General features: G+C 34.8%; 1 protein-coding gene across 1 annotated transcript in view; it reads left to right on the top strand.

Annotated features, from left to right (window-relative positions):
* Window positions 1-1,670: 1,670 nt before the first annotated feature.
* LOC133175066 (eIF-2-alpha kinase GCN2-like) overlaps window positions 1,671-14,696 on the top strand; it is a 30,222-nt gene continuing 17,196 nt past the window's right edge. The window contains exons 1-22 of the mRNA XM_061310180.1: window positions 1,671-1,782; window positions 3,037-3,209; window positions 4,096-4,195; window positions 4,454-4,572; window positions 4,817-4,965; window positions 5,654-5,816; window positions 5,974-6,143; window positions 6,244-6,303; window positions 6,395-6,477; window positions 6,576-6,650; window positions 6,761-6,880; window positions 7,367-7,543; window positions 7,705-7,781; window positions 8,664-8,772; window positions 8,861-8,979; window positions 9,284-9,386; window positions 9,478-9,651; window positions 11,361-11,444; window positions 11,562-11,734; window positions 11,892-12,016; window positions 12,310-12,476; window positions 13,929-14,039. Of these exons, the coding sequence (XP_061166164.1) occupies window positions 1,717-1,782; window positions 3,037-3,209; window positions 4,096-4,195; window positions 4,454-4,572; window positions 4,817-4,965; window positions 5,654-5,816; window positions 5,974-6,143; window positions 6,244-6,303; window positions 6,395-6,477; window positions 6,576-6,650; window positions 6,761-6,880; window positions 7,367-7,543; window positions 7,705-7,781; window positions 8,664-8,772; window positions 8,861-8,979; window positions 9,284-9,386; window positions 9,478-9,651; window positions 11,361-11,444; window positions 11,562-11,734; window positions 11,892-12,016; window positions 12,310-12,476; window positions 13,929-14,039 (2,697 nt within the window). The 5' untranslated portion in view covers window positions 1,671-1,716. The remainder of the gene's footprint in view (window positions 1,783-3,036; window positions 3,210-4,095; window positions 4,196-4,453; window positions 4,573-4,816; window positions 4,966-5,653; window positions 5,817-5,973; window positions 6,144-6,243; window positions 6,304-6,394; window positions 6,478-6,575; window positions 6,651-6,760; window positions 6,881-7,366; window positions 7,544-7,704; window positions 7,782-8,663; window positions 8,773-8,860; window positions 8,980-9,283; window positions 9,387-9,477; window positions 9,652-11,360; window positions 11,445-11,561; window positions 11,735-11,891; window positions 12,017-12,309; window positions 12,477-13,928; window positions 14,040-14,696) is intronic.

The raw sequence follows: 14,696 nt of genomic DNA, 5'->3' as shown, positions 1-14,696 counted from the left end.
AGAGATTTAGATAAGGGTCGGAATTCACAGTGAAACGGATTGCACAGGTGTCGGATCAGACAGGGTTTTTTTTTACTGTATTTGATAAATGTAGAGTATAGAAGCTGACGATTTATTTACGAAAATGAAAACATTTCCATGTGTTTACCGCGATTAAAGACATATTTTAATCTTACAGTATGTACCTAATTTCTCTATTTCAACTGTCAGAATCATTTTATATAGATGTCTAAAATGTAGGGACTGTGTTCGTGATCATTCCACTTGATGGACATTGAACTGATATATCTGTGATGTTTATTAACCGGGGAACACCCTGAGGGACAAAGATCAATCAGGACTATAGTCCAAATCTCTCAAAAGCGATAGAAGTCCCGCTAATTGAGATAAACTGATACAGTAATGAATGTCTTGATTTCAGTACGATCCGTAATTATACACAAACATGGATATACGTTTGTTCCGTCTGCCCAAACAATATCTCTGCACAAACTCAAAGAAACAATCGGTGATGTTGCGTATGCATGCATCGTTTTCACGGAATCTGCTTTCCTTTGAGTATAAAGACTTTGGGTGAAAAACAAACTTTTGTCATCGAGAAAGAGAAATGCTTTAATTTGCTCTACTGACTGTGTGTAGCCAGCAGTGAATTAACAATACAAAGGTCTCTGGGTATTTTTCTCTATCAGTTTATACCAAACAATCACTGCGTGGGTCCTCTTCCTACCAATTTTTATATCTAACTGATAATTTTGTAACATATAATTAATGGATAAATGGTCGAGAGACCTCTAAGCGATATTTGCTGAAAGAACATTCTTTTGTGGCTCATGAAACTGTGTTTGAAATTCTATTCATATTGGAATTGTATAGACGTGTTCTGCTGTTTTGATCCTTAATTAATGGACTTTATTTTCATTTTCTGGTGAAATCTGAGGTTTTAAATATTGTGATTATCTGATACTCCTGATCAAATCTATTAATTAAAAAAGAAAAATACAGTACATGTGTTTTTCAAATGTATTTTTTTTTATATAGAAATCTACAAAAAGTTACAAACTACAATACATGTATCTTTTTATCGAAGTTTCATTCAAGTGTATCTACGACAAGTAACTATATATGATGTAAAAATGTTTCAAACAGTTTGTTTAGACTTAATTTTTGCTTAAACACATATTAGTCACGACATTTTCCGATGCAAGAGAACCCTATTTTGCATTCTCTCAGAATGTATGATCTAATTCGTATATCTACACTGTATATTGAAATTCAATTCAAAATATATGAAAATAATTGCACCTTCCCCTTCAAAAAATGAATATAAATCTACTGTTATTTTATTAATTCAGAAACTAAGCTTTGATGAAAACCCTGCTTTCTCCAAATGCTCCATAAAATTATCAGGGACCTTTATGCTTAGTATATACATGTCACTCTCTACCATCGGTTCATGAGAGAGGAACTGAAATTATGTTGGATTCTTATATATAGGTTTTTTCTTCTTTTTTCTATCAAGAACAATAAATAAGTAGAATTGTTTTTATGAAATTTATCAAATTTCGATCTAATAGATGAGAACAAACAAGTTTATTGATTTTGTAAAAAATCTTTTTTCCTGCACAACTAATAGACCGTCATAATTTAATCGGGATCGATATTCTATTTCTAGAACACCGAGCACGAACAACATCAAGGGTTGCGTAACCAAAAATCATGGCATGCAGAGGCAAAACAATCATTTGTCTTCTTCGAAATGATTTACGAATTCATGACAATGAGGTAGGAAAATGCATGAAAGTGTAACATTTTATGAAGCATTGATTCTAGTGCATGTGTAAGTGTGTCATTTTCTTGAATCAAGTTAAGAGACAGACCGGTGTTGTTGTTTTTTTTTTTTAATAAATTAATATTTTTGTTTGAAAGTTTCAGAAGTGTAAAAACCTATTATTAATAAATAGCCTTGTCATTAGAAGAATTTGATATTTTGGAATTTTGTAAATGTTTTGTAATAATACATGTAATGTGCATAAAAAACTGTATGCATATCTATCCAGAGTGATAATATTTTTGTCTTCAACTTCCTCAGGCTTCTGCAATGGAAGGAGGTGGGGTAGGGGAGGGTCTTCTTCAAGCTTAGGGGGGGGGATGGGGGCATTTCCACATTTTTTGTCAACATTGTCAGTTATATGTCATAATGTTATGTGCAGGAAAGATTAATAATCCCATCCACACCTTTCATACATGCCAACTTTTGAAAATATCATGGGGATTTTCAAAGTTTAAAATTCACTTATAACTTATAAAGGTAAACTTGCATGCAAAAAAAAATTCAGCTCAATATCAGAGTCTTTTAAAAAGTGGAAAACATAAACATGATAAATGTTATCACATTTTTTTTTACAGCTTCAATGTTAGTGTGTTTTATTCAAGTCCTTTTAATAAGTAGCCATGAATATGAATTTTATTACATGGACACACACACACAGACATGCACACAAAAATAATTTGAAGATGAATTTACTCTGAAGATTATCAATTATTTAACACAAGGATACCCCCTACCCCAAACAAATATTAAACTTGTTATAGTCTATATGAACTTTCTACAGTCTTGGCAGTGTCTTGTGGGTTATCCCCTTGTGATAACAAAGAAATACAACACACAATATTTAATAAGGAGAGGAAAAAAATATTTAGTGTATGCCTAATTGACATGAGAGATGGTTGTTTCATCTCATTTTAACCGGTTGACTTTTACAGTATTTTAATAAGTAGTAAGTCCTTTAGTTAAATCACATCCCAACATTAAGTATACCTCATCCAATGCTGAGAAAGCTTCGAGATTTATTTCTGTGTTAATAGGAATATTTTTTTTTCATTCACAATTTTTTTTTCACCATAAATCAATCATTATAGTATTGCTCAATATTTCAGTATTCTTGATATCCTCAAGGATTAGATCAGATCATTAACGTTATCCCTAGTTCAGCATAATTTATACACAACCCCTTAAAACTCTGAATGCATTACCAGGTGCTCCAGTGGGCCAACAGAAATGCTGATTTTGTCCTGCCAATGTACATATTTGACCCCCGTCATTTTGGAGGTACCTACCACTTTGGGTTTCCGAAGACAGGACCACATAGGACTAAGATGTTGATAGAGAGTGTGCAAGACCTCAGAAAGAATCTAAAACTAAAGGGCAGGTCAGTATAATGTTGAGGAATGGCTTCTTAATTAAAAGAGGATGGATTTCTGCTAACCAGAAAGATTTTTTTTTCTGTTTTTATGGCAATTTCCAAGCAGATGATGGAGATAATGATACTGAAGCAGATTTGTTGCAATCACAAGTACTTTTTTATTGATATTTTTTATTTCTATTCTTGGGGGGGGGGGGGGGCAAATTTTGTGGTTTTGGCACAAAATACAATTTTCTTGATCTGTAACATTGTGGAAAGCTATCTTGTCCTATTCTTTTTTTTAGTAAAATTTGTAGTTCGTTGATTATTTTGTAGTCTAGACTGGCTTAACCCTAAATACAACAAAAAAATTGTGTTCAACAAAAATGAAGAAACAAAAGGATATCATTTGAGACAAAATCTAAGAAATCAGTTGAAGGTGTTATTTTACATGTACAATTTAATTAACATGTAGCTCAGTGATCAGAAGGTGGTGTGTTCGAATCACCTAAGGCAATAAAAATAGGTAGCAACTGTTCGTTTGCCAAGCGCTCAGCACTTTGGAGTGAAAGTTGGGGGTCTTTCGGATAAGACTTTAAAAACCGAGGCCCTGTGTCACAGTAGGTGTTGGCACAATAACGAACTCTCACTCTCAATGATTTCGATCATGAGTGCCGAGTAAAGGTCTAAATTTGAAGCCCTTCACTGGTATATGGTGACGTCTCTATATGAGTGAAAAATTCTCGAACGGGACATAAAACAACACACAACACACAATCAATACATGTACAAAAAGCCCCGTCATTTATCTATTTAGAGTTATCCCTCTTAGTAGAAGGTAATTAAAATTTTCCTTAAATGAGAAGATTTTAGAGCAGCAAAAAACATTAAATTTTATTTAATGCTGTTTTAGTGGCCTTGCTGTGAGAAGAGGGAAACCAGAGGAGGAGCTTAAGAAAATGATTGACACTTTGGGTCAAAGTTCAGTTCAGGCCATTGTGTTCCATGAGGAGGTTTTCTTTTCTTTTTTAACCAGTAATCAGCCTCATTTTCATGAAGTTAATAAAGGATTATAAAATTACATGTATTCCTGTATTGAGAAGGAGTGCTCCTTTACCTAAGAGCAAAAAAAAAAGATTTGGACTTTACTGTTGAGGTTTTTTTTTCTCTTTAATTTGTAGTTGAAAGCAAATCATCTTTATCACAAAAAAAGATTTTTTTTTTCTCACAATATCTATTCTGTAACATTTACAAGTATTATTTGTTTTAAGGTTACTCAAGAGGAAGTGGATGTTGAAAAGTCTATCAGGAAATGTTGTGGTGTGAACATTCAAACTTTCTGGGGTCATACCCTGTATCACAAAGACGATCTCCCCTTCTCGCCTACTCAGTGAGTGTTAATATCCATGTTTGCCTATTTTGAATGTTGTTTATTCCAAAAATCTTGCCTATTACAATTAAAACTTCACGTCCGTTTCATGAAATTCAGTTGTTAAAATGTTGTTTAATCAGGAATGTTGTTTTATATGGCAAATTTCCTATGGAACAGTTGTGTCAAGATTAGACAAGTTTTACTGTAAATGATAGACTTATTTTTCTAGAAAACAAATGACATATTTTCTTTATGTCTACAGAACACCAGATGTTTACACACAGTTCAGGAAGCGAGTGGAAGCGCAGGCACCTGTCAGGAAATGTCTCGGCATGCCAGAGTCTTTCAAGCCTTTACCACAAGGTGTAGAGGAGGGGGATATCCCCACAAATAAAGACCTTGGGGTAGAAGGTAATACAGTTGAACTCAGTATGTCGAACACTGATATCTCAAATACCATGGATATTTCAAAGTGATTTGGAAGTCCCAATCCACTTATTCTTTAAGTTTTTTTACCCTTGATATCTCGAACCCCCCCCCCCCAACCCCCAACCCCCCCAACCCCATATCTTGAGGTTTCTTCTCAGTCCCATCAAATTTGAGATAACAAGGTTTGACTGTAGTAAATTGTTGTACTGAGCATTAGTTTGATTCTTAGTCTAAGTGTCAAAGTTTCTCAAAGTAAGTACATGTAATACTAAGGAATTGAAACGAGGCATACATGTGTCATGGCATGAAATGGTCCCTCAGAAATACAAAAACAGCTAGATGCATTCATGTGAAATATGCATGATAATATTCTTCTATTTATACTGTAGTTCACCTTATTTTCATGAAATGGTCATTTGGTATTTGTAATTTTGGCAAGGTCTGGTTATTGTTCTATTATAATCTAAAGTAATACAAATATACACAAGAATTAAATATACACAGAAATGAAGTTCTCGTGAATAAAAAGTGATTTACAGATACAAATCACTTAAATGTTTTGGAAATTTTCTTCATAAAGTTATAATTATGATCAGTATAGCATTGATTAATAGATGAGCATTAATTGATTTTTCAGCTAGTTCCATTCTGTAATGTTTTTTTTTTAAAGATTCACCTGCTGACCCCCGGTCAGTAGTGGACTTTCATGGAGGAGAATCTGTGGCCCTAGATAGACTCCACCACTATCTGTGGGACACTGATGCTATCGCCACCTACAAAGAGACTAGGAATGGTATGCTAGGGGCAGACTACTCTACAAAATTCTCAGTTTGGTATGATAAAAATTAATTATTTCATTGTAAGATTTAAAAAAGGAATATTTATGAATTTGCATGCTTTACAAATATTTTTTTCATGGACTGTAATTAAAAGGATGTGACTGAGAATGGATGGCAGTGCTAATTTTCATAACAAATTACTCGATTTCAGGCTTGCATTTGGTTCTTTGTCTCCTCGTTATATTTTCTGGGAGGTGAAGCGGTATGAGAATGAGAGAACAGCCAATCAATCTACATACTGGGTCCTGTTTGAACTCATCTGGAGGGACTATTTCAGATATGTAGCCGTGAAATATGGAAATCAGATCTTTTATGAAGGAGGTAAGGATGGTATCCTGTTTTACTTACATTAATTTACTAATATGTCTTAAAATATGTGCTCCCCTGAAAATCAGTTTTTGAAAGTGCATGGCTTTTTCAGGTATCCAAAGTAAGAATATCAGATGGAAACAGGACAAGCACCTGTTCAATGCTTGGAAAGGTTAGTTCTGATTCCCAATTGAAAATAGGGCATTGAAATTCAAACATATAAAGAATAAAAGTAAGAAAACAAAATTGTCTCTTTCTTGCAGAGGGAAGAACTGGTGTGCCATTTGTTGATGCCAACATGAGGGAGATGGCAGCCACTGGTTTCATGTCCAACAGAGGGAGGCAGGTAGGATGGTGATCAGTGAAGATTGAGCTCTTAAATCTGAAATATATTAGTTGTAAATTATAGTTTTACATTTCAAATTTTATGTTTTAATTTTACAGAATGTTGCCAGTTTTTTGACAAAAGACCTGAGATTAGACTGGCGTTTGGGTGCAGAGTGGTTCGAGTCAATGCTGGTACTAACATTATTTTGTGTTTATGTTCCTCAACAATTCACACATTAAATATTGTCCTATTGTATTTATGAATTTAAAAAAAAAAATTTTTTGAATTTTGTTAATTCTAGATTGACCATGATGTTTGCAGTAACTATGGTAATTGGTTATACAGTGCTGGAATCGGAAATGACCCGAGAGAAGACAGGAAGTTTAACGTCGTCAAACAGGGTTTTGATTATGACAGTGAGGTACAGTATATTTCCCTTAGATCTCTTCTATGAATATAGTATATACAATGGAATGCCAGGTTGACACATATTTTTTATGATATATGCAAGTCCTACAGGAATTTCAAACTCAAAAATTAGTCTGATAGAGATTAACTGCATCTGATACAACTCTGTAGTCTCAGTTTCAATACACAGTTGAACTTTATCTCAAACATATTATCTGGAATACCATGGATATGTTCAAGTGAATTAAAGGTCCCAACTTCAACTTTTTCAATGTTCATGTATTTTAACTTGATATCTCAATTCCTCAGATATCTCCAAGTTTTTTCTTTGTCTGATTGAGTTTCATATAACAAGGTTAGACTGTATCTGTCTATTCAGCATCAATAGGACACAGTATTTCAGTTGAAAATGTCTTAGGAATAATAACAAAAGAAAAAACCTTCTTAACCCTTCAGTGGATGTTATATTGATAACATTTCAGTGTTATTTATATCTCAGGGTGAGTATGTAAGGACATGGGTACCTGAGTTAAAGAACATCCATGGAGGATCAGTACATATTGTGTGGACACTGAGTAGGGGGACGCTAGAGAAGGCAGGGGTGACCTTGGGGGAGACGTACCCTAATCCTGTCCATGTAGCTCCAGAATGGAGTCGCCATTATAACAAGGCTTCAGTAAGTTTTATTATTCACATTGTCATTTTTTTTTCAAAGAAGAGGGGTATGATTCAAATAAGTAGTAATAGTGGAGGGGGGGGGGGGTCATAAAGTTGTCAGAAACAATAACTGTTGAGGTCAATAATATTAGATGGTTAATGTAATTTTGTTTGATCTAGGGAAGTGCAAAGTCTAGAGGATCTCCACCAAAGCAACAGAAAGGCATAGACTTTTATTTTAAAGGACAGCACAAGAGGTGATCGAAGGAAGTCATACTAGAAAACATACTGGTTCTGTGTTCATTGGTGCAGGACAATGTGTAATATTGTTGCCATTTAATTTCGCATTAAAAAAGTGCAAGAAACTGAACTTATGCATTTATATAAAAATCTTTTTTTTTCCTATTATCTCTGTTCGATTCAGTGTCGATCTTTAAGGAAAGGTGTCTCAAGTGAATGATTGCAAATAAAGATGAATGAATTGTATCTCCTGTGTTGTATTTTGTTAGAAAAAAAAATTATCAAAATATTGACTGTTTTAATTTCTGATAATCATAAGCCTAATGTTTGTCAAAATTGCATAAATCTGAACTAGAAGTCCAGTGTAAACATACCTGTAGTCATCTTATTGTAAGAGATTTAGAAATCTGCACTCACTATCCAAAATTATGATTTACATATAACACTGAATAAAGGTTAATCTCATGAATTTGTTACTAATCCTGCTATGCAAGTATTTGCATACTGTATTACCTGACAAGGCCAATAAGAGAGAGAGGTATGCATGCATCTATGACAGGGTTTCAGTAGCATTAAAGAGAAAAATAAAATTCTAAAGTAAATTTAAAATTATATACTTAATTTTTCTCTAAAAAATTAGACAAAACGTCTCACAAACGTATTGATCAAAATCCAGGAAACATTTCAAATTGTTTTATCTATTTCAAAGATTGGAAGTGGAAATAATAAGGTACGAGTTAATAACCAAACTTTTAAAAATCGGGTATGGGATTCTAAAAAATTTTTAATCATGTAAACTTTGAATGAAAAATGCCAACTGTTCGTTGTTTTTGGCATTCTCTTATTCTATATGTGTTCCAATATGTAGATCAACCTAATGGTTGACAGTGACAGTTAAGCCCAATGGCAGAAGAGTCTCTTTCAGAGAGACAGGAATTTGAACTTCAGGCATTACAGGCAATATTCACAGGTGATGTGGTGGATCTTAGAGAGAAGGATGCTTGGAAGGTAAGTATCCTTGCAATCTGCTCGTCATCATCAGAATATAAACTAGTTCACGATATTCTAAGTATGATGAACCTTTTGATTAATTCAGGTTGCCAGGCCTCCTGAAATTCAGATTACTATAAAACCACAGGAGAGCATAGGGCACCAAGAAGAAAACCATGTACAAGTTGATCTGCTTGTTAAATGTCCTCCAAGATATCCAGAAGAGTGAGTAATACATTAACATAGAAAAGGGGAGGTATAAACACATGGTAAAATGTTATTGCATCAGTGAAAGTTTTTGACAAAGGCAAGTTACTTCTAAAAAAGGAATGAAGGATCAAATTTAGGGGCTACCAGAATCTGACTAACCCCCACCCCACACTACCCCACTATTTGCTAAGTTGGGGAACAAATTATGAATACTGGGGATGGCTTTAGTCAGACTGAGGGCTTACCACCGATTTGTTAGCATTCCCTTTTCTGAATTTTATGTAAATGTACAAGTATGCTTGTGATGATGTTTTTTCAGGGTTCCTGAGTTCAGTTTCACGAATGCCAAAGGTCTTTCAACATCCCAGCTATCCAATCTCAAGTCAGAAATAGATGCCATAGCTAAAGAAAACAAGGGAGAAGTATGGATGAAGTTAGATATTTTTATTAGTGAAATAATGTCCATTATTTTAAACAGCAATGCTTCAAAATTTGCCTACCTACCTATTTCAGGAAATGCTTCTGCAAATAGCACAGCATGTACAGCAGTTTTTACATGCACACAACAAGCCCCCAGCCAAATCCTTCTACGAGGAGATGATGATGAACAAGAGGAAGCAGGAGGAACAGAAAGAGGAAGAGCAGAGGAAAGAACTGGAGAAGCTGAGGAGGAAAGAGGAAAAGGAGGTAAACAGGAAATCTAGATGTAACATTATACAGTAAAACACGCTTATAAAAAAAAGTGCCAGGGATGGACGATTTTGCTTCATTATAAATGTAAGTTGTTATATCCATTAAGTTCACAGTATATTTTAAAGCCATGGGGAATGGAAATCACTTTGCTGTAAGTGTCAATTCATTATAATCGTGTTTGCTATAAGCATATTATTTTTAGTTTCTTAGAAGCTAAACATATTTCTTAGTCAACTACGAACTATAGTCACATCACTCTAGTAAAGCAAAACACACAGGCATACTGTACGTGTACATAAATTAGCGTATTCAAAATTTAGTGCAATCAAGGGGTATGGAGTTGTTGGCGTAATCATGAATTAGCGCTACACATGTCCGTGCCGTGTATTGTATTAGTAAATGATTTCATAGTGGTACATGTATTCTTGAATTAGTGCATCGTTTTTCCCGTCGAAGCCGCTAAAATATGAAGCCCACTTTTTTAAGTACACATGCAGTACTTTATTGGATGAATAATATTGTGTCCTTTGTAAAAAATGTTTTTTCATGTACCAGGTAAGTTAAAAAGTGTATATTTAAGAAATGAATTTAATTTTTGAAGATTCATGAGGACATGAACTACGACGCCTCACGCCGGCATATTTCATGAAGCGCGTTAGCGCTTCATGATAAATATGCCAGCGTGAAGCGTTGTAGTTCATGTACCTCATGAGTCTTCAAAAATTAAATTCATTTCTTATATTTACATTATTTTTCTGATGAGTTACCACAAATTTCACCATTCAACTGTCATTTTTAAAGCAAAACAGTTTGCACTATAGTTTTGACGTCAAGTACGGCATTATGACATAACAATTGAGATATTCATGCTCATCCATGGTAGTTCCTGAGAAAATGAACAGCATTCTAATTTGCAAAGAATATTAAGAAAAAATATTTGGAAATGTAAATATTGATCAATAAACTTTACAATCAAAAAGCTTTATAATTTCAGTGAAATAAAAATTAATATGACAAATTTCAGACAAGCTTTTGCTATATTCCCATAGCTGTTGTTGTCATTCCAGATTAAAGTTTCATGAGCAAATCCATTCCCAAGTACATGTACATGTATCTATAAGCCCTACCTGTACACTAATAGATTTCGCTTCTGATGCTATATCTGACCTACATTTTCAAGTTACCAGTTAAGGTTTTTAGAGCAGGTCCATTCCCAAGTAACTATCAGTCATACTGGCACAAACTTGCATGGATGATGCATCTAGGGATGCACACTACCAGTCTTACATCAGATACTGCATCTGACTAACATTTTCCTGATGAGTGACTAGGATAAAAGTTTGGAGCAGGTCCATTCCCAAATAACTACTGGACCAAAATTGCATGGATGTTGCATCTTTAAAAGATGTACACTTCCTTATAAGACCTGTTTATTATGATTAACAACATTTTCTGGATGATGGAACCGGTAAACTTTCTGGAGCAGGTCTATTCTAAAGTTACTAAATATAAGTCTTACCCAGACAGAACTTGCATAAATGTTGCATATAAATGTTGCATATATACCAGATCATTAGATGTGAAACTTTGCCTTGTTTTATTAGATAAAATTTGTCGAGATGAGCTTCATAATCTTTGATTACATATGATTTTGAATAATGTTTATTTTAGGTCTTTATTTTTTCTCTCTATTCATTATATAGTTACAAACACTTGAGATAGAAATTCAGAGGAGGAAAGAAGCTTTAAAAGAAGAGAATAAGAAGAGAAAAGAGGAAACAAAACAAGTGAGTGGATAATTCTAAAATGACCCTTGATTATTTTAAGAAATGTGTTGATCTGTACACAGAATCTCTCTAGTACAAATATCTAGAATGTTATTTTTGAAGAAATAATTTTTTAAGGTTGAGGAGAGGCCTCTCTCTGTCCCTTCCTCCCCTTCATCAGATTCTGTGCCAAATATTTCCCCTGTGGGAACCCCAGGAAAGATCACTCGACCTCAGAACTCTGTGTCCCCTTCCCCACTTATTGTTCATGCCAACAATGAAATGAAGGACAGCAAACCAAGGAGACAAAGGTTTGTGTCATCAAAGAATAAATTATTGAAAAAAAAAACACTATGTTTTTTGTTTTTTTTTTTGTTTCAGAATTGGTTAAGTGTTATCTTCCGTAATTTCAGTGATCTAGATATTTAAGTTCAACAGTAAATAGACGTTAAATCTGATTTATTTTAGGAGGACAAGTACACCCTGCAGACAATCCCCTGAAGATCATGTTTGTCAGGATCACACTGGGGGCATTGTTGTCCTGGCATTTAACACCAAGGGGGAGAGAACTGTACACAGGGGCACCTGTCTCGGTAAAGAATTTCTGAAACAGCACCTGTAAATAGTTGCTAACACTGCTTAATTCAGAGATTCAGGAGTTTCATGATAATCTATGACTGTTTAAAACTGTGACTGAGATGGTTGATTTACTTGTTTCTTTACAGACTACAAATTAATTTGATGTAAGCAGGTCTCAGTGTTAGACCCTGCATTTGTAAATTGATCGATTGATCGTTTGTTCTTTTACACCAATTTGACAGTATTTCAGCCATATTTCTGTGGAATTTGTAAGTTGAACCAATGATCATGGTTGTATTTTCAATAGGGCATGGATCTTCTGGAAATACAGTGTATGTTGGAATTGATACAACATCCGGTGAACTTGTAACAATATCTGAGTGGGTTTTAAAATGGCGACATTATGGCCGAAAGAAACTTCTGAGGAAGGAAGATGAAGATGAAGACAAAGAGGGGGCAGCTTGTCTCAAACAGGTGTGCGTTAGTTATTGTCCCCTCCCAACACTAAAAGGATAGGGCAAACAGATGTGGGTTAGTTATTGTCCTCTCCCCCCAGCATAGAGGGGATAGGACAATCAGGTTTGGATTAGTTATGACCCCTTACAACACCAAAGGTGTGGGATAATGAATTTTCCGTTCCCTCCCAACACCCAAAGGGATAAGGAAAACCAGTGTGGGTTAGTTACATGTATCCCCCCCCCCCCCCCCACAGCATAGAAGGAATAGGACAAACGGGTTTGGAATAATTAATTTCCCCTTCCAACACCAAAGGGATATGGCAAATGGGTTTCGGATAATGAATGTTCTCTCCCAACACCCAAAGGGATAATTCAAACAGGTGTGGGTAAGTTATTCCCCCCCCCCCCCCAGCATAGAGGGGATAAGGCAAACAGGTTTGGATTAGTTATGTCCCCTTCCAACACAAAAGGGATAAGGCAAACGGTTGTGGGTGAGTTATCCCCCTCCTCCCTTCCCAGCATAGAGGGGATAGGTTTGGGTTAGTTATGTCCCCTCTCAACACTGATGGATAAGGCAAATGGGTGTGGGATTATTGTTCCCTCCCAACATAGGTTGTCCCCCCTCAATAAAGAGGTTATAGAGTTTTTTGGGGATTTAGGCATGTCCTTATTGGTACAATTTAATCCATATTTTAGACATAAGTGGACAGTGACATGCTTATACAGTAAATCATTGCTACAGTCAATGCCTTTCTAATGAATCTATGCTTACAGCAAAGTAATTTTTATTCCTTGTAGTTTTCAAATATATTACAAACTTATGATATATAACAAATCACATTTACAACAAATCAAAACTGTTTGGCAGTGGCACTTGGCTACATGTATAAGCATGTTTTACTGTACTCAGTTGGGCAGGCTTAGGTCATATTGTTTTAAGTCAACAACACACAAAAAGTCCAAGCTAGTGGTAAAAATGTCTTATTTTACTACAAATCACACCATCAGTCACAAACTCGATTTCCTTCATGTTACCTGACTTCCCAGCTAAAGCGTATATTTTGCTTAATAAGACATAGGATTTACTGTCATTTTCTGATGAAGGATTTTAGTTTGTAATACATGCATAGGTGGCTTTTGTTTTGATGGATCCTCTTTATGCCAGAGGTGTAAAGATTTAGTTTCATTTCATGTTCAATATACAGTTAAACATGCTTATGACAAAGTGCCAGGGGTGGACAATTTTGTTTCATCATAAATGTAATTTGTTATATCTGTTAAGTTCACAGTACATTTTAAAGTCATTGGCATGAAAATCACTTTGTTGTAAGTGTTAATTCATTATAAGCATGTTCGCTTGTGTTTAACTGTTTAAGGAATGCTTTACTTTTCATTATATTTATCACCTTTTTAATTTAAAGTGTCCAAAGCTATTAACCATGTGATTTGTTGGACTTTTTTGTACCAGGTGAACAGTATTGAACAAGAATTATTATCCCTGATCCGCTTACACCATCCCAACCTTGTTCATTATCTCGCCATCAAATACCAGCAAGATCCAGGGAAAATCACAGTCTTTGTAAGTTATTGCAAGATGTAGCAGTAAATTTAAAGTGTCAGAATTAATTGCATATAACCATATCTATTTGCTGCCATTTTGAGCTCACCTGAATCAAAGGTTCAGCTGAGCGTTTCAGTTCAAAGAGTGTCTGGCTTAATTCTGTCTGTTTTCAACTTTTTCCCCTCTGCCACTAAGTTAGTTTCAACCAAATTTGGCACAAAGCTTTCTTGGGTGGAGGGAATTCAAGTTTTTTTCAAATGAATGACCATGCTTTTGTAAATTGGAGATAATCTTGAGAATTAGTCCAAGTACATGTATTGTGGGATCATTCAAAAAATCTCATCAGAAACACTTGGCCAGAAAAGATTCAAGTTTATTCAAATCATGGTTCTCGGGGCTAGGATGAGGCAAGGAAACGGAAGTCAAAGTTTTACATTGAAATAAATGGGAAAAAATTCTTTCTCGTAAAAATTCTTGCTAGGACCGGAGGGGTCATATTGATATGCTGATATCCCCTTGTAGTGTACCTCTGACGTGATTACTGTAGATTCTTTATTTTATGCAAGTACTTAGTATCTGACTGTATCACAAAATGACTCGTAGACATCAAATTACGACAATTATTAATTTGGAAGTGGACTGTTTATTAAGAGTTTGTGCATGCTTTCAGCAATA

Source organism: Saccostrea echinata, unplaced genomic scaffold (genome assembly GCF_033153115.1).
Source record: "Saccostrea echinata isolate AGI-Se365-2 ecotype Australia unplaced genomic scaffold, CSIRO_AGI_Sech_v1 ptg000002l, whole genome shotgun sequence".
Classification (NCBI taxonomy): domain Eukaryota; kingdom Metazoa; phylum Mollusca; class Bivalvia; order Ostreida; family Ostreidae; genus Saccostrea; species Saccostrea echinata.
Note: the sequence above shows the minus strand (reverse complement) of the source record. Positions and strands in the feature narration are given on the sequence as shown.